The 20,920-nt window shown below is 40.0% G+C and overlaps 1 protein-coding gene across 1 annotated transcript in view; it reads left to right on the top strand.

Moving 5' to 3' along the window:
* The window catches only part of LOC141140649 (transmembrane protein 132D-like), a 1,563,515-nt gene that overhangs the window by 1,013,132 nt on the left and 529,463 nt on the right, over positions 1 to 20,920 (top strand). The window contains exon 4 of the mRNA XM_073628047.1: positions 19,722 to 19,905. Coding sequence (XP_073484148.1) covers positions 19,722 to 19,905 — 184 coding nt within the window. The remainder of the gene's footprint in view (positions 1 to 19,721; positions 19,906 to 20,920) is intronic.

The raw sequence follows: 20,920 nt of genomic DNA, 5'->3' as shown, positions 1-20,920 counted from the left end.
AGGCCTCCTACTCTTCGTTATGTCTAAACTAGATGATAATAACAAAAATATAGTAACATTCTTAGACTTGGAGATTTTCAGGAAAGGTATTGCCCTATGTACACAAAATGTATTTAAACCCACAGATAGGAATAGTTTCATATTGTTGGATAGTTGACATCACAGGTCCTGGCTTCTGAACATTCCGAAAGGGCAGTTTATGCCTCTGGAGGAATTGTACAGACCCAGAGGATTTTTTGAGACAATCTAGTATTCTAGAGAAAAGATTCCTGGACAAAAGTTATGATCAATCTAATATTAGGCATGAAATTGAAAATGTCAACAGTATGGACAGAAGTACCCTAATTAAAGACAAAGATATAACAGAAAAGATGGGTAAGCCAGAGGACCAATTTAGGATCATTTTAGACTACAATGCCCAGACTAAGAAAGTGGAGAATATCATTGAAAGGTATTGGTGTATCCTACAAAAAGATAGAATATTAGGTCAATTTTACCACCCCAACCACGTTTTGTATATAAAAAAGCTCCTGCACTGAGGAATATCCTAGCTCCAAGTGTAGTTGACACCCTTAAGCCCAAAAAGGGTATGAACCTCTGTTCATCGATGGTGGGCTTTTATGCGTGTGGTAAATGCAAACCACGTAGAACCTCTAAGTGTAATGTAAAAAAGAAAATAGAGTTTATAGCCCTGGTCACAGGGAAAACCCATGTGATTAGAGACTTCATTACCTGCTCCACTAAAGGGTTGGAGTGTGATTGTGGTAAACAATATGTGGGACGTACCTCCAGGGAGTTGCAGTTGAGAGTGCAGGAACATATGGGCAATAGGGATGTCCCCCCGGTTCGCGGAAGAACATGTGAAAAGGCAAAAAATTTGTGCGAACACCGTTAAAGTCTATAGGACTCGAACGTGAAAAATCTAAAGTGCTAATTTTAAAGGCTAATATGCAAGTTATTGTCATAAAAAGTGTTTGGGGACCTGGGTCCTGCCCCAGGAGACATGTATCAGTGATTTTAATAATGCTTAATGTGAAACAATAAAAGTGAAATATTCCTTTAAATATCGTGCCTGGGGGTGTCTATAGTATGCCTGTAAAGTGGCGCATTTTTCCCATGTTTAGAACAGTCCTTGCACAAAATGACATTTCTAAAGGAATAAAAGTCATTTAAAACTGCTTGCGGCTGTAATGTAATGCCCCCCCCCCCCCCAGCCCATTACTAGGCCCTTTGCTGGTATGGATATTAAGGGGAACCCCACACCCAAATTTAAAAAAAAAGGCGTGGGGCCCCCGGGCCCTATATATTCTGAACAGCAGCAGTATACAGGTGGTCCCCGGGTTACAAACAAGATAGGGACTGTAGGTTTGTTCTTAAGTTGAATCTGTTTGTAATTTGGAACAGGTACGTTTTGCAAGTGTAGCTCCAGCTAAAAAATCTATTTTTAAGCTTTTTGGATAACATAGGGAAGGGTTATCATCACCCCTGTAACCTTTCTTTTGCTGTCTGTGCCCCTGTTCAGAAGATTTCACCTCACTTTCTGTCCCAAAGACAATTAGATTTAGAACATTTTGGGTTATTAGGGAAACAAGGATTGGTGATAAAGCATCAGTGGAGACACCTTTTTCCATATTAACTCTTACAGGAGAGAATTTCCCTTCCTAGGGGTAGATTTCTTCTCACTTCCTGGTGTGTCACTCTGTTTGTAAGTAGGAGTCGTTTGTAAGTCGGATGTTTGAAAATAGGGGATCGCCTGTATATAGTATATGGCCTGCCCTATACACTCTGCGGAAAATTGGGACTTAGGTGTTGGTGGTACCAGAACACTGTAAGCCCTCACAGTTACTCTTGGTGGGCGCTGGAACAGGCCCTGCTTTGAAATATTATATCAAGAATTGTAATTACATGCCCCTGTTAAACAGGGGCAGAAAAATTGGGCCTTAGGCGGTGGTGGTGGCACAACACTGTAAAGCCTCACAGAAAATTTGTTGAGCGCAGGAACAGGCCCTGCTGTGAAACATTAGATCAAACATTGTAATTACGTGCCCCTGTTAAACAGGGGCATAAAAATTGGGCCTTAGGCAGTGGTGGTGCCACAACACTGCAAAGCCTCACAGATACTTTTGTTGAGCACAGTAACAGGCCCTGCTGTGAAATATTAGATCAAAAATTGTAATTACTTACCCCTGTTAAACAGGGGCATAAAAATTGGGCCTTAGGCGGTGGTGGTGGTGGTGGTGGCACAACACTGTAAAGCCTCACAGATACTATGGGTGTACTGTATTGTGTACACCACCAGAAAAGTAGTAGCAACTGCACTAGGGGTGCATGGTATTGTGTACACCAACAGAAGTGTAATAATAACTATGGGTGCACTGTATGTATTGTGTACACCACCAGGAAAGTAGTAGCAACTGCACTAGGGGTGCACAGTACTGTGTACACCAACAGAAGTGCAATAACAACTATGGGTGCACTGAATGTATTGTGTACTGTGTACACCACCAGAAAAGTAGTAGCAAGTGCACTAGGGGTGCACGGTACTGTGTACACCAACAGAAGTGTAATAACAACTATGGGTGTACTGTATGTATTGTGTACTGTGTACAGCACCAGAAAAGTAGTAGCAACTGCACTAGGGGTGCACGGTACTGTGTACACCAACAGAAGTGTAATAACAACTATGGGTGTACTGTATTGTGTACACCACCAGAAAAGCAGTAGCAACTGCACTAGGGGTGCATGGTACCGTGTACACCAACAGAAGTATAATAACAACTATGGGTGTACTATGTACACCACCAGAAAAGTAGTAGCAACTGCACTATGGGTGCACAGTACTGTGTACACCAACAGAAGTGTATTGACAACTATGGGTGCACTGTATGTATTGTGTACTGTGTACACCACCAGAAAAGTAGTAGCAACTGCACTAGGGGTGTACAGTACTGTGTACACCAACAGAAGTGTAATAACAAATATGGATGCACTGTATGTATTGTGTACTGTGTATACCACCAGAAAAGTAGTAGCAAGTGCACTAGGGGTGCACGGTACTGTGTACACCAACAGAAGTTTAATAACAACTATGGGTGAACTGTATGTATTGTGTACTGTGTACACCACCAGAAATGTAGTAGCAACTGCACTAGGGGTACACAGTACTGTGTAAACCAACAGAAGTGTAATAACAACTATGGGTGTACTGTATGTATTGTGTACTGTGTACAGCACCAGAAAAGTAGTAGCAACTGCACTAGGGGTGCACGGTAATGTGTACACCAACAGAAGTGTAATAACAACTATGGGTGTACTGTATTGTGTACACCACCAGAAAAGTAGTAGCAACTGCACTAGGGGTGCACGGTACCGTGTACACCAACAGAAGTATAATAACAACTATGGGTGTACTGTGTACACCACAAGAAAAGTAGTAGCAACTGCACTATGGGTGCACAGTACTGTGTCAGGTGTACAATGCCTGAAATATATTAGAAATACACTGCAGCTAACTGAATAACCTGCCTGCCTGCTCAATCTAAATGACACTCTCTCTCCATCCATGCCAACAACACACTACACAGGGCCGACTTGCAGGCAGCCTTATATAGTGTGGGGCATGGACTTAATCCCCCTGAGCCATGATTGGAAAAAGGCACCCTGCCTTTGGCCAATTGTGGCTCTCTTAGATGACTGAGGGCGCTGGGATTGGCCAAAGCATGCAGGTCATGGTGTATGCTTTGGCCAATCATCATACAGCAATGCACTGCTCTCCAGCAGTGCATTATGGGCCGTTACGCGCTGCTCGAATTAGCGCGAACGGCCCATAATGTTCGGTTTTCGACGAACGAGTGAATAGCCAATGTTCGGGTCGAACATAAGCTCATCCCTAATGGCAAATATAAAAAGAGGCAAAAAAAGAACATAGTGTCTCGAAACATTTTAGGATAGCACATCAAAAAGACCCATTGAGAGGCAGATTTTCGGGGATCGAGAAGGTCACCAATCACTGGCGAGACGGTAATTACAAAAGACAGATTAGCCAACGTGAATCATTCTGATCTATGAGACTAAGGCCTTAGCTCCTTTTGGTATTAATACAGAATTTGATCTTAATTGTTTTATTAGTACAAAATAACTATTATACTTTTTAATATGAGTGGTCCTTAGAGATACATATGTAGGAGGTGGGTTCTAATAGGCAGTATAGTAATATGGTGAGCTTTTTCGAAATTCTTTATTAGGGTGGGAGATCTTTAATAATATTTTAGTTAATGGATTTGACATTGTATTTTATTGGTTAATTTATGATTATGTTAATCACTCCCAGGGGTGCGGACATCTTGTGAGCTCAGCTTATGGGCTAATATGTTCACATTAAAAGCAATATATTTCTCTTTGTCCCATGGTCCTTCAGTTGGTCAGGGACACTCAGAAGTGAGTAGATTTGCACAATGTCAGCTAGTTTTTAGATATACATTCCAGTGATTGGAATGGGTTAACCTCTAAGGGCGGAAGTATACATAAGGATGGAATAGAGTACAGTTCGGAATGCCATTTACGGTTTTGAGTAGGGTCCAGAATGTCACTTCCGGTCTTAGCACTTCCGGTTTTGAGTGGGGTCCGGAACCTCACTTCTGGTCTCTTCATTTCTGGTTTTCCTAGCCCCAAGTTTACACCTAGGATATGTAACTTCCTGTTTAGGAAAGGGGTGGAAGTGCCCACAGGTTATACATCAAGTAGGGAGGATATGATGTCATGTGACACGGAATCCTAGCCCCAAGTGATAGGTTTACACTTGGTATATGTAACTTCCTGTTAAGGGGTGGGTGGAAGTGCCCACATGTTATACATCAAGCAGGGAGGAAGAGGATATATACTCTTACCTCAGGTGAGAGTATACTTCTCTGGGCTAGTCAGAGTGTGGAAGAATCTGGTGGGCACCACACCTCCCCCAATCCCCCTTTGCCTCTCCTTTTTTCTCCATTTCTCCCAGGATATGATGTCATGTGACACAGAATCCTAGCCCCAAGTGATAGGTTTACACTTGGGATATGTAACTTCCTGTTTAGGAGTGGGGCGAAAGTGCCCACACATTATACATCAAGCAGGGAGGAAGAGGATATGATGTCATGTGACACAGAATCCTAGTCCCAAGTAATAGGTTTACACTTCGGATATGTCACTTTCTGTTTAGGAGTAGGGCAGATGTGCCCACACACTATACATCAAGCAGGGAGGAAGGGGAGAGGATGTCATGTGACACAGAATCCTAGACCCAAGTGATAGGTTTACACTTGGGATATGCCACTTCCTGTTTAGGAGTGGGGTGGAAGTGCCCACACATTATACATCAAACAGGGAGGAGGATATGATGTCATGTGACACAGAATCTAGTGTCACTCATGATGATCCCCCTCAGCTGTTTGTACAGGTGTCCTCACTTATGTGATGATTGATGCTAAGGTAGAAGTTTTTTTATTCCCCTAATTTCTGACGGCTCATCACCTGCTGAAGAAGCTCATAAGAGAGTGTAACGCGTACAGGTAGGAGGTGTCACCATTCAGGACGTTTTCTCTGTTCACATGATGATTGATGATATGCATGTTTTTCACATTTGTATGTGGGTATTTTATCCCTAAGTAAAAGTTTTAATAAATGTTATTAGCAGAGAGCACTATGGTTTGCCTTTGTTTTATATGGCCACACATGACTGAATGAGATCCTGGGAGGAGGTCTGAGCTTTCTAGGTGCACTGTGATGAGGATTCGTGTTCAAGAAAAATCCTGAGAGATATTACACTAAGTGTGTGTGACTCTGCAGTGGGGTCTACATAATGAGAACCCGGGAGGAGGTCTGTCTTGTCCAGGAACACCAGGAGGAGTTGTTTTCCCAAGGCATCCTGAGAGATATAATCACAGTCGTGTGTGACTCTGTAGTGGGGTCAACTTTTGGAGGTGAGCAGGCATTCCAGCTAGAGGTGGTGGTCACTGAAGTCACTGGAAATTTATGAACTGTCATTGAAAGTTGCACAACGGTGGGATTTTGTTATATTCGGACTTAAGATATACCCCCAGGTCTCACAATGTTGCATTGCCAAGTTGTGGAGGGCCCTCTTTGTCATATCTTCTGGGCCTGTTCTCGACCCTGATGGGAATATCTCTCGAAAACAAGCCCTCAGTATAACTACTGCATGACTCGCCCCTATCGTATAAAAAATATAAAACAACACCCCTTTTGACGACAGCTAAGACATGTATACCTGTGCTGTGAAAACAAACAGATCCGGCTGTTAAGCAGCACTGGAATGCTAGAATTGATTAGATCCAATGCATGAAAAACCCTAGCATGGCCATGAGAAATTAGGAAGAGAAATTTTTCCATATATGGGGACACCCTAGCTTCTCTACAAGGGTGTGGCACCCCAAATTTCAGTGAGCATAGTAGGGACTGCGCTTGCAAAAAAAAAAAAATTACACTGTTTTAGTGGACTAAATGCACCTCAGGTGAGAGTATACTTCTCTGGGCTAGCCCCAGTGTGGAAGAAGCTGGTGGGCACCCCACCTCCCCCAATCCCCCTTTACCCCTTTTTTTTCCCATATATTATTAATATATCTTTCTAAAGTTCCTACCACCCTAGGCCCCCTTTCCTTCATTCCCCTCCCCATACTATTTGTTTTTTCCCCCTACCCAGAACTAGTGTACTAAAACCTTAAATAAAAACTAAGGTGAGTGTAAGGAAAACACTTAACGCATTGCCCATCATCAACCTAATTACTTTTCCTTACTACAGGTATGATTATTTGATTTTCTCTAATGGCAAGACTTTTGAAAAAACTCTGTAAATAAGATTTGTCTGTGTAGAGTTGTATGTCGGTATGTCAGTTGTATATTCCTCTGCTCAACTGGTAAATAAAGAATTTAAAAAAAACAGTGTTAATGAAATGAGGTTTGAGAACCAGTAAGGCCAGTGGGCTAGTCTGATCTATCCTGTATTATTTCATGTAAGTTTTAAGTTCACATTTTCAACTGTAAAGATGGTGTCTGTGGGTTTGTTTCTCTGAAGTTTGAGAATAACTCTAGCAGGATCTAAGAAAAAAAAATATAAGATACACATTTGGTTGAAGCTAAAGCTGTCTTAAGAGTGTAAATCCTGAAAGGATTTTCTAATGCCACTGTCAGTACTTTCCTTCAACAAGATCCACTGTGTACAGCATACCATAAGGAAGACCAATGTTACCTTTCACTCAGAAACTAGCAGCAGGTAGTGCATGCTGAGTTTTGTAAGTAATGATTTATGCCAAAAAATGGGAGAAAGTAGGATTATTTAATGATCTGTATGATTGTGTTGCTCGTACACAACTAAGGTGAACTTTGTACTATGAACTAAGTAAACCAAGGTTACAGGCGCAGTGTGTACTATTATACAGGGAGAGGTGAAGAGGTATGGAATGTAATTATTCATAGGCTGAGGGGATGGGCCTTGATCTTCCCTGTTTTAAAGTGTTACTAACCCCAGGACCCTGCATTCTGGTCTCCCACAGTATACGAAACATGGAAATGCAATTATTTTAGTAAATATAAACTGCTAAATACCTCTTTTCATCAGCAGTATATAGCAGTCTTGTGACTTCTATCAGTGTCTAACTAAAGCTTGTAGGAGGAGTTTTCATTGTCCCATGCTTGTCATAGCATGATGCAGGCCCCTGACCCTCTGTCTGGGCAGTGATGATTGGCCCTGTGCTGAACACATGCACTCTCCCAAGATAAAAGAAAAACTCTAGCAATACACACCAAACTGAGCACGTGCAGCCTGTCCCCTGGATCAGGGCTCTGTAAATATCAGGTTATTTTCTGGAGACAGCGAATGAAGGAGAGGGTCAGAGGAGACAGGAACAAACAGCTTTTTTACACAATGCAGGGAATTAACCCCTTAGGTTTCACAGTGAGTATTATGGGGCGTACACACGGTTGGACTTTTCGGCTACAAAAGTCCGATGGACACCGACAAAATCCGGCGGACAATCTGATCATGTGTGGACTTCCCCGGACTTTCAGCAAACTTTTCCAGTCGCAAATCTGATGGACTTTAGATTTGGAACTTGCTTCAAATCTTTATGTCGTAACTCCGCCGGACCCAGAAATCTGCTCGTCTGTTAGCTAGTTCGACGGACAAAAACCGACGCTAGGGCAGCTATTGGCTACTGGTTATCAACTTCCTTATTTTAGTCCAGTGTACGTCATCACGTACGAATCCGTCAGACTTTTGTGCGATCGTATGTAGGCAAGTCCGTTCGTTAGAAAGTCTGCCGCAAGTCCGCCAAAAGTCCGTCGAAAGTTTGTCGGACAGGCTGTCGGACTTTTGTAGCTGAAAAGTCCGACCGTGTGTACGCCCCATAACAATCATACTTTACTGCATGTACAGACTGATTTTACTGTTGTGGGTTTACTAACACTTTAATGCTCAGATCTTGTAGCATGATGAAAACAATAACATTTTCAGATGAACAACTAGACTTTTTCTTCTATAAATATAGCTGTGTCGGATTTTGTCTTGTTCGGCTGTATATATTTATAAAATCTAGCCTTTAAAGAATTGAATTATTAAGAAAGTAAAAGCTGAAGAAAATGTCACCTGTGTTTTAGCTAATAATAATGAATCGCTTTGGGTATTAGCTACATAATGACGGTGAGATTGTAACATATAATTTTCAGCTTACCACATAAAGGTGGGTAATTTTACTTACTTGCAGTGCCTACACTATATCTCTGATCAAATTTCAAAGAATAGCACTCAGATTTAATAATTTTCCTTTTTTTTTTTTCTAAAGCTCAATGTGAGGTCATTAGAAAATGAATTTTCTGTAGGCAGTCTTCATTTGGTTTCTGCAAACCCACAAAACCTAAATTACGACATTAGGGATTAAAATTGTAAACCCACGCTGGAATATTGGTTTGACCTAGGTCTAACTACCAGAGCTATGTGTAACAAAGCTTTGTACAAGTACAACCTACTATCTTTGTATTGTTAGTAGAACTCTATGTTTCAGATTAACGCAAAGAACATGTTTGTTGATCTTGTAACATTTTGGCACCTTTGCCCCTTGAGAAAATTGAAGATTCAGGAAAGCTATCTCCTCAAAAAAAAAAAACATATTTATTATATTTCGTGCCACTCCTGTTGTTAGCGTTATTATGTTTTATTCACTGTTTATAAAGCTAAACCTTAAAGTATTTTTGAAGATGTTTTAGCTTTGAAGATTTTGAAGACTATAGGATACATTTATAAAAGATTCACTGGCAAATATAAATTTTAATCCACATATTTACAATAGGGTGAAGTGCATTCAGAAGAGTGTGATAGTCAATCAACAGCTTAGAGAATGTCACCATTACAGTAAGGCTTAGTTTACCTTTGAAGCATGTTACATGCCATATATAGGGTGCATCCTCTCCCCTGATGACCTCCTCCCTGTAATAGCGGGTGGGGGATACTCTTCCCCCACCCGCTGTCACAATTTAAAAAAAGAGCTAACAGAGCAGGGCTATGTGGGGCTCTGCCCATATAGCCGTGTCATTCATTCACAGAGTTCTGCCAATGAATGAACTACAACTATGGCTAAACATTTGAAATAGTTTAACCACTTGCAGGCCACCCATACATTTACTGTGGCAGGGCATGCGCTCTGTGCCAGATCACATACCTAGTATATGATCTGACACTTCCGGATCTGGGGTTCGCGTGCCGTCGGCAACCCACTCCCACTGTGATTCTACACAGTGGGAGCCCGGCAGCAGGTACTCGATGTCCGCCAGCACCTGCCGATTACCGAAGGCACAGGCAGAACTACAATCTGCCTATATAAATAAGGCAAATTGTCATTCTGTCAGAAGGGAAGGCACAGATCCTTTGTTTCTGCTAAGCAGGGACATGGATCTTTGCCTTCCCCTAGTAAAAGCATCTCCCCCACAGTGAGTAAGCACAGCCTAGGCACACAGTTAACCCATTGAGAGCCCCTGATATTAACCCCTTCCCTGCCAGTGTCCTTAGTACAGTGTCAGGTGTCCAATTTGTCCGCTGCATAATCGCAGTCCCGCTATAAGTCGCTGATTGCCGCCATTACTAAACATTACTAAATTACTAAAGAAAAAAGATATCCCATAGTTTGTAGATGTTATAACTTTTGCGCAAACCAATCAATATATGCTTATTGGGTATGTTTTATAGCAGAAAGTAAAAATTATTGTTTTTTTTTTTTCAAAATAAGAATAAAAGAAAAAAAATTTTATTTGGGTACAGTGTCGCATGACCACGCAATTGTCAGTTCAATGAACCCAGTGCCATATCACAAAAAATGGCCTGGTCAGGAAGGGAGTAAAGCCTTCAGGAGCTCAAGTGGTTAATGAGACTTTTTGTGCTTGGGAATCGTTGCGTGTTTTCTCTATTGTCCTGCCCTTATGCAACTTTCTTTTTTGCTAGTAATATGTTGATCTGAGTGCCATTATTGCTCATTTATCAGCCTGATAACAATGTGGAGATACCCACATTCATACCCATTTGGACCACTCTAGTAATGAGTGAGCTGACCTGGGTTTTGTTCATAGGAGGATCCACAAACCCACACTAAAATCCAGAAATGCCCAACATGGTGGTGAGCCATTTTGAAGTCTAAGAAAGTATTTTTTTCTGGCCTTTTACATGGCCAGGATATCAGGATAAAAAAAATGCATGCGTATCGGGTCATGGGGCGTATTATAAAAAATGTTTAATAATAAATAATAACCAGGAGGAGGTATTTTATTGCTGCTTAGAAAGCAACATTAATATTCACAAATTATTTAAATACCATGCTTGGGGGACTCTTTCTCTGCATTTATTGCATGCTTGTTAAAGTACACATTTTGGGACTGAAGATTAGTTAAAAATCCAAACCATTATATATTTTTGAAAGCAGGGACCCTGGAAGAAAAATGTTGATAGTTTCAATTTTTTATGTCACATGATATTGGTGTATATTTTCATTATAAAATACACTAAAGTTAAATTTAGTTCACTCAAACACAGTGGAATTGATTTACTAAACCTGTAGAGTTCAAAATCTGGTGCAGCTCTGCATAGAAAACCAATCAGCTTCCAGGTTTTTTGTCTTAATTGAAGCTTAATTGAACAAGATGAAGTTAGCAGCTGATTGGCTACCATGCACAGCTGCACCAGATTTGGGACTCTCCAGTTTTAGTAAGTCAACCCTAATGTATTTTTTTAATAAAATATAAAAGGTGAGGTTGTACCAAGATAAAGAGATACCCAGCATGTCAAGAATGAAAATTATATACACCCATGGAACGGGTCATCAGTTTGGAGTTAATCATGAATAATAGCTCTAAAATTATTGCACTCATTCTGGAATGCATGAGGATATATAATATGTGTAGCACAATCACAATTTTCCTGTATTTTGACACCCCGATGCATGTGTTGATATATTTATGTGCATGTATGTGTGTGGGCTTTAAAAATGGTTTTGTTATTTTAATTCTTTTATTTGACACTTTCATTTTTTAATGTGCATCACTTCTGTTTTAATTCGACAGAAGGAGGATCAGTGATTGAGCTCCCTCCACCCTACCCATCGTGCTGTTCCTAGGCCCACAAGTGGGACAGAGGGGTTTGAGATTCATGGCAGGAGGGCACTACTGTAAACTTTGAAAGGGGCAGCTTTACAGCTATCCAAATCACTTCAGGGAGAAATATGACAGTCAGCTTAACAAGCACACACATGGTTAAACCTGAATGTGAAGTTGACAATCTGTATGGTGTACACTTTTAAAAATGACATAAAAAAATCCCATATGGTCATAAGTATGGCCTTACCCAGGTTCTCCAGCTCTGTTGCTTACATTTGAGCAGTACAACAGAACTAAAGGGGCAATACACATTGTTTACAAAACTTGGAAACAAATTGGAGTGCAATCTTCCTCAAAATGTATATCAGAATCTCATCATGGATTTTGAGGGGGACCCCACACACAAGAAGATAAAAGAAATGGCATGGATGCCCCCATAACATCCACACCTGACCCTTAAGGTTTGGTACGGATTTTGAAGGGCAACCCATGAAAAAAAAATGTGTACATGCAGCCTGGCTGGCCAAGAAAGCGGGAAAGGGAGGCAGCAAATGTGCATTTTCCCTCCTGAACCTTACAAATACACATAACCTCAATTGGGAGGCTACCTTATAAGGCGGGCTTCCCCTTACAAGCCACTTTGTCCCCATGTTGATGCAATCAAAGGCCTCATTCTCACATCTCTGGGCCAGTGGATGTAGGGGTCTGTGAGATGAGGACTTAGCAGATATTGGATATAAGGTTGTCCCCAGATATCCAGATATGTGAAGGAGTCCAAAGTACACAGTAAGGCCGGGTTCACACCTATGTGAATTGGATGCGGCTTACAACGCATCCAATTCACGTAACATTTTAAAATCTATTAATTTGAATGCATCTGGTTCACATATGATTGTTGCATTCGCACTCCGCATTGCCCAAAAAACGTGTGCGTTTTCTAGGCAGTGCGGTGTGAATTGAAGGCACATATTCTTTTGCAGATACATTCCGTTGTGAACAGGCATTCTTTCCTTCTCCTCACTACACCTCCCCCTCTCCCTGCTCAGCTGATCTGCAGATAAAACGGAGAGGCACCGCTGAACAGCTGCTTTTTCTCTTCACAGAGAAAACGGAGCTGGAATTCGCACTGGACTGGTGTGAACCCAGCCTTACTCTTTCTACTAATTCACAAACATTTTTGAAAAAAGTAAATAAAAACACAGATACCATAGAAAGAGTGCATTATTAAAATAAATAAAATAAATAAAAATAAAAAAATGTCCCTGGGCAGAAATCAAATGTCAATTGTTCTTTAGCAACGTAGACCCAGCATCAATCACTATGAGTAGTGATGCTTGGCAGTCTGCTACCATTACTTGCACTAAAAGAGTAACTATCACCAATGAGTATTAGTAGGCTGGTGTAAAGTGAATAATTTGGAGCTAAATGTGAATAAATAATTAGTAATAGATTTTAGGAGAAGAGGAAAACTGGTTATGTACAGTTATTTATTATTGGGGTAGAGGCAGGAAGATGCATGAGTTCAGTTTTTTGGAAACAAACGACTGTGCCCCACCCACAAAATATCATGATCAGTGCATGTATGATATTTTGTGGGTGGGGCACAGTCGCACACCAGTGATTATACTGCTTGAGGAGGCTGAAGAGGGCCAGTTTTCTTAGATGGCAAGGGTTGTGCACAACCCAGAATATAAACGCCTTACAGAGGGTGATAACATTTGCAGGGAAAGTTTTTACAGATATAGTTCTAACTAGCATTAAGGAATTGAGGAGAAAGAGCCCACAGTGATGTGGGGGCAGTTTCCAAAGAAGTCCTGTTTTGTTTAAACTGTTACCCTTTGGCAGAAGCTTTAGGAGTATTGCCTTCCCCTGGCAGTGTAGCTTTTGAATGGTAGGACATGTACAAAGATAATATGGACTGATGGGGGTGTATTCTTCTATTATGTATATAGTATTTCACAAAAGTGAGAACACCCCTTACATGTTTGTAAATATTTTCTTATATCTTTCCCTGTGACAACACTGAAGAAATGACACTTTTCTACAATGTAAAGCTGTGAGTGTACAGCTTGTATAACAGTGTAAATTTGCTGTCCCCTCAAAATAACTCAACACACAGCCAATAATGTTTAAACCACTGGCAACAAAAGTGAGTACACCCCTAAGTAAAAATGTCCAAATTGGGCCCAATTAGCCATTTCCCTCCCCGGTGTCACGTGACTCGTTAGTGTTACAAGGTCTCAGGTGTGAATGGGGAGCAGGTGTGTTAAATTTGGTGTTATCACTCTCACGCTCTCATACTGGTCACTGGAAGTTCAACATAGCACCTCATGGCAAAGAACTCTCTGAGGATCTGAAAAAAAAAAAGGAGAAATACTTTGTTTCTGTTTATTTCTCATTCTTAAAAATATGTTTATTTTTTGGTTGCTGCCTCAAAGTCCCAAGGGGTATTGGTAGTGTGCTGAGATATTAGACAAATGAATGTTTTATCAAGTGGAAGATGGAGTCTCCTATAAACATGAGGGCAAAGCCTTGCATAGTCTCTAAATCCATTTATAGTTTGCTTTAACAGGACAGAGACTGCCATAAAATGAAAAAACAAACAAAAAGATATTAGAAAACATGACGTCTGTAAATACAAAATACTGCAAAAAATAATGTGATTCTTTAATGTACCTACTGCACAAGTATGCAGTGACGTTCTGCAAACAAAGGGCAACTGTGCCTGTGTCTGCAACAAGTGTCCAACTAAAACCACACCATGGAAGGGCAGCCAGCCTATGCCCTTTGGTTTGCCTTCTGCAGCTTTGCCTATAGTGATCCAGCTACCATAATGAATTGCTTCAAAAAGGTTTGGGCCCACTCTTGAATGGTGGCAGTAAATTCCCAAAATGTTTCCCCTTGTGTTGGGGAGTGGGTGAAATATGCCCTATGAGGCCTCGCTTAAAAATGTCCCCCTTTTCGCACTTTCAGCACCCCAACATTCCTACTCCTTCTAACCATCAGCACAATTTTCTTACTCCATTTACTGATGCCTGCCCTTCCCTACGCACCCTTGAAAAGGAGGGAAAGGGCAAATTGGCAGGCCCAAAATAATTGACTAGTATGCACTCTTGAGGCAGTGAAATAAAAAGGCACATTAGCAAGTGCCCTTGAGGAGAAAAATGGACCAGGAACTTACTGTATATAGGAAATAATATGAGAGATGTTGCAATGCAAAGAACCTGGGGAAAAAACATTTTTGTTATGCACCCTTTAGTAGAAGTGGAGGAAAATGGCACTTTAGCAGGACGAAAAAAGTGGATGCTATGTACCCTTGAGGAGGACTTGAAAAAATGGTCCATTAGTAGTACTCAAAAAGAGAGTAAAAGGAACAGAACTGGCAGAACACACAAAATAAACATGGACATCAACATACACAATAAAAGCCCTATGGATATTTACGAAAAGTGCATGGGCACATGAAATAAAATCAAATAAATAAATAAGCTAAGAAAATGTCCATAAGGATGTCCAGAAGGATGGGATAGACAGGCTACTCCTTTAGAAGGAGCTGATGCTCTGAGTGCGTAGCCTGTCTATCCAAGTGAGCCATCCTTCTGTGTACATCCTGGCCAGTTCCCATCTCCAGTGATGTCACATCCACTCTGCGGTTCATGGTGGTTCTCCCAGCTTCCCTGGATGCTACCCAGTCACTACACAGCACCAGCTACTTCTGTGGCCCCCGTGTGTAGCGCAATGTCCACGAGATGGATCTGAGGGGCTTCCCCATGCAGCAGATGAGCTCATTTTTTATCTTGTTCCTGTGAGTGTGCTTAATCTTTTGATTAAATTGTTTATTTTAATACTACAATCATGTGGCACTTCATGTTTTGTCCTCAAAAAGAGAGTGACTGCTATGAACCCCTGAGGAGGATGGGTTTGTGACTTTTTTTGCTGACAGCTAAGGCTGCAGACCACAACAGTTCTGTCTGTAGCAGATATTTTTAAAAAGGCCCACCATGCAGAGCTCTCTCTATTTGCCACATATTCAAGTGTTTGTGTACTGTTCCAATGTTAGCCAATTTCTATCAAACACATACCTGGATTAATATTATTATTTCTTTGAGCAATAATTTAGGATACAGGGATGGAAGAGGGTTAAGGGAATGTTGGGTTTTGAACTGTTTTTTGTACTTTCTTTTGACATTTTATTAAAACGTTTAAGACAATGCTATGTGATACTGTGAAAAAAATTCTCACAAATCACAAATCTATTCTAATAGACTGTTGTTCCATGTCCCAATTTGTATGATGATGAGGGTTTTAGTGTTATATTTTGTAAGCGTAAACATTTTAGATCTATTGTGGGTGCTACTCACACTGGTCAATGCAGGTGTAAACCTCAGCATAAAACCAAATGTCACATGAAAAACAACCTAAAGGCTTTTTTTCACGTTTTAATGAATCTGATCAGGTTATAATAATGTAAAATAACCACTTGGCGACCGCTTAACTGGGAAAGTACGTCATGATTTTGTTGTTAAATGCCGTTGTTATGGCAGCTGCCATAACCCCCTTACCTTTCTTTCCCTTATGCCGCCGGACTTCTACCAATCCGATGCAGGCAATGGCTAGGCAGGGAGTCAGAGTGCAAGATAACCCCACTGGACTCTATGCCCTTGGAGGACTGGAGCGACCTCAGACGTCACTTCCATTTCTCGGGCTTAAAGAGATGATTTTTTATTTTTTTTGCTTTTAAGGGTAAATTAGAGATCTGGGGTCTGGGAAAGAGCCATGTGCAGTGGCTCCCCCCGCCGTGCAGCAGGTGCGCCTGCTATAGGCATTTGAAGGGCAGACCTACAGCTATGACAGTTCGTGGGATCCTGCCGACCTGCCGCAGTATAATGATGGCAGCTGGTCGGCAGGTGGATAAAAAAGACTGCTCTTCCAGCTGTATTTTTTTTTTGCAGTTTTTACATGTCTCACATGCCAGTGCCCAGATCCCCATATCTGTTTAACAAGCCCTTGCTTATTAGCTTTGAAAACGAATATGATTGATTTTCATGATTTGCCACATTCCAGTGAATTAATTTATGATGAGTTCAGCAAAAGTCTGCACTATGCTGGCAGATCATATTATCAGTTGTAAATTACATTTTAACACTGTGGGGAATTTATTAAAACTGGAGCACACAGAATCTGGTGCAGTTGTGCATAGTAACCAATCAGCTTCTAACCTTAGGTTGTTCAACTAAGCTTTGGCGATAAAATCTAGATGCTGAATAATTACTATCCATAACTGCACCAGATCCCATGTGCTCCTGTTTTAGTAAATCCCTCTCTGTTTGTCCTAACAAAGGGTAAACTTTGCAAGGCTTGGATTGTGCAGTATATTTTAATAGGAAAAACTGACTCTGTCCCCAGTTTGTCCCTCTGAAATTGTTCAGAAAAGTGGAAAGTTCTGTGCATAATGCTACTAAAACTAGAAAGGTAGGAAATATTGTTTAGATATGCTTTTTGAATTGGAACACATAACAAACATATAGTGGTGGTATCTCAAATGTGACTGCAAAGGAGAAAGTACACTTTAAAGTGGACCTTAATTATTTTTTTTTAAAAGTAAACACGTGCTATGTTATAGGGAAGATCTAGAAATGTTAATTATGCCTTTTCTTAAGTTCCGCCTGCAAAATATCTGTTAAAGCGTTAAAGCAGTAAACCAGAGGTAAGATCTAAGGCACTGTGCCTCTGACTGTTAGGGTCAAGAGGTTTGGAGTGAGATTTAGTGATGTAACTACTGTGCTGTTATAACCATTTCTTATTTTTATTACTCGGACATTGTCCTCTCTTTCTACAAGCCATCATGCTCATATTTATTTGAATCTCACTTGACAAAGTTTTCACAGTTTAAGCCTTCTTTAACTCAACATACAGTATTATTAAGCCTTCTTAATTTCCCACTCCATCTCTCCAATGATGTTATGTTGCAGTACTCCTTGACATTGTCCTGTCTTTCTCCAAGCCATATGGCTCATAATTAATGGAATCCTTAAACAATGTGGGCCATATGTATAATCAATGTGTTCTGTTATTGTTTGTTTGTATTCATACTTTGGCATACCTGTGATGATCTCCATCACAAGTCCAAAGTGGTGTAAAACTGGTTTCTGGGTATCTCTCCAAACTTTATTTTTCCAAGAACAACAACATAATTGTCAATATATTTTTGAAGTGATAAACAATGATATGACAAATGGTTTACCCTAGCTAATTTGTATCTGTTGGATTAAAGCTAAATCTTGATAATTATCAATTATTGGATCCAGCCACCATTATGTCCACAATGAAATCACTTTACAATTTCCCAGTAATTGAATTTTGCCAAACACTTCATACAGCAGATAGGGTGTAATCCTTCTATTTTACAGTCCACTGCCTCTACAACAACCTTTTTTACCCTAGAGGAACTATTGAAATAATAATATTATATCTAGAGCTCATGGTACATTAGTGTGATCAGTAAGTTGTAGTTGTAATGACCATATCTTGTTCATTTTAACTTGCACTGGAGGTTTTAGTTAAATAACTTATGCTCATCCTTAAAGTATATTATCTGAATCAATGTTCAGAATCTGTATCCTATCAGTAACAGTTTACAGGTAAGTGACAAGATGATTCCAGTAACTGCAGTAAAGGTCTGCTATTAGATTAGGCCCCCCTTTCCCATAAAAATCTTTGCATACCGGTAATAGACAAATGTACCTGTAAGGAAAAAAAGAAAAAACATTTACCTATCCCTTGTCTTCCACTTTGTATGAAGTGATGTGACAATCCTTTGGCAAGAACACCGAGGTTCCAAATCTTACAAGAAAACACTTCTGGACTCTAGCCCAATGCAAGAATGCTGCCTTGGGAGATTTTGTGTCATTGTCATTCCCAGCATTTTAATGGAAGAAGTCACCCTCTGCCTAAGCACTGGGGGGGGGGGGGGATATCTAATCTAAAATATCTAACTTTTTTCCTAACAGGTACATATTTTCAACTACTTGTAGCATATTTTACAAAGGGAGGGTTCCTGAATTAATAAATGAGCCTTGCATTTTACTACTTTCATTCTGTTCTTAAATATCCATGCTGACAGATTCCTCAGATCATGGGACCCCCAGCATCAGATGTTTCCCCAACACTTAACACTGAACAGCTGGATGTCAAGAAAAAAGTGCTTCCTGTACAGTCTTTTTTAAGACATTAAAAGCATCTCACATCTGCAGGATAACTGTTGGACTTATAGGTGCCTTGAGCTTCATTGCTTCCCTTTGAATTTGCCATTTTTCTGAAAATTCAAAATAAATAGAAATAGTTTTTAGGATAATATGATATGCAAAATAAATAATGGTATGTCCTTATATTATATACAGTATACAGTAAGTTGAATTGGCACAACATACCTTTTTGAGAAATCTTATACCATAGCCCCTGTGAATGACAGACTAGTTTATGAACATTGGGGCAAAGGTGGAGCTGTTGACCGGAGGCACGAGATAGATTCAATGCTAGTTTTTTTTTTTTTTTTTAACTGATTGGTTGCTATAGATGTCAATGCCACTTTAGTTTACACTTGATTAAAAAATATGTAATAATATCTGCTATTTTAACATGAGACAGATATATGGTCTACACTGTAAAATAACAGTTTTTAATAAAAAAAAAAATAAGAATTTCAGAATCTGATAAATAAGGCCAAGGTTTTAGTCTGACATTTACCACACATTGGCTTGCTCTTTCTGTTTTCCCTGGGATGTTTATAGTTCAGTACATAGATACTAAATACTAAAAAAGAGACGTTTCATTGGTGGTATTTTTGTAGTAGTGTACTCTTAATATTTGCAAGATGAGGCTGCCTGGGAAATTCCTTTCAAACAGATGTTTCATGTCGGCATAATTGAAGTATTTACAGAACTTTGTGAATTTAGCAACTGTGCTACTTATAACTTAATGTACAAAGAAATGTAATTTTAGTCTGTGTTACTCTTCTCATCTCTTTTTGAAAGTATATATTGATTCAATTAGAAATTAAGCAAATTAGCAATGGTATTATTCTTGCTTTTTTACAGCATAGGAGAAAACTTTTATGAAATTTTCCAGATAGACTTCAGGATTGGCAGTGCAACAGACCCATCAGGAGTCCAAATAATCACCTGGCAAGTGGAATACCCTGGGCAGACTGTTTCAGAACTTGGAGTATCCAAAGTATACGTCAGTGAAAGAGACATTGTGGCTGTTATACCACTTGCAATGGTAAGTTGCGAAACTTTAATTTTAATTGCATACCTAGTACTATGATATTTTCAGAATGTAATGGGATACCATATACTATGTCATAAAAAATAAAGACATTGACCAAATTTTGATTTCCAATCTACCATTTCTAATGTTTCTTTAAGCAAACAGATATCCCAACATTAATTTGAGCCCAGCTCAAAAGGGATATATGCTTGTATCCTCAAAGCAAGAAGGCCACAAGCATATAGAACCACAGCTATATTTATATCCATCAATAAAAAAATGTCCTTAAGTGATTCTTATCCAGTCAGGATAGGTAGATTACTACCTCTTGTCCCAGTGATATGGTAACTTACCACCTCACTTTAAAGTGTATTTAAACTAAAAAATAAAAATGTATTACAGCTGATCAGTAGTGGTTGCACTCTTTTTTCCCTGAATTTTCACTTCGTGATTATGCCAGTAATACTCTTCCTGTACTGTACTGTATGTTTGAAGAAGCGTTGTTGTCACCTTAGAAAAGGAAGTGTGGTAGGACTACACAACACTCTCCCTCTCTTGATCTGCATAACATAGGGGAAGGTATTATGTAATTTCCAGAGATAGCCAGTGTAGAAAGGTAATAGTGCTTGAGATAATACTGCAGAGTACAAAGGACGCAGGATAGCTTAGGCTTTCTGACAGAATCAACAGGTATTTTTTGAAACTTATTGTATAGATATAAGAAAAATCTATATTAATGTTATATTTAACAGGGATTTGTCAGGCCAGGAGTTAGATAGCAGGTAAACCAGTTCAGACATGCTGGTTGTGCCTAAATGTTAGTAAATAAAACCACATACCATGAGCAGGACTGTAAGCAGAGCAGGCTGGCTAGTAGTTGTGGTGCACCACTGCAGATGTAGGTGGAACATCGAGAGACTGGTGCATAGCAGGAGCAGAACACGACAGCTGAATTGTAATGGTGAATCTGGTAGCACCGAAGGGTCAAGCAAAAGCGAAGTCAAGATAAGCCAGATCACATATATGT

This window comes from Aquarana catesbeiana, linkage group LG01, assembly GCF_042186555.1.
Source record: "Aquarana catesbeiana isolate 2022-GZ linkage group LG01, ASM4218655v1, whole genome shotgun sequence".
Classification (NCBI taxonomy): Eukaryota; Metazoa; Chordata; class Amphibia; order Anura; family Ranidae; genus Aquarana; species Aquarana catesbeiana.
The sequence above is the reverse complement of the archived record's forward strand: the minus strand, read 5'-3'. Positions and strand labels throughout refer to the sequence as shown.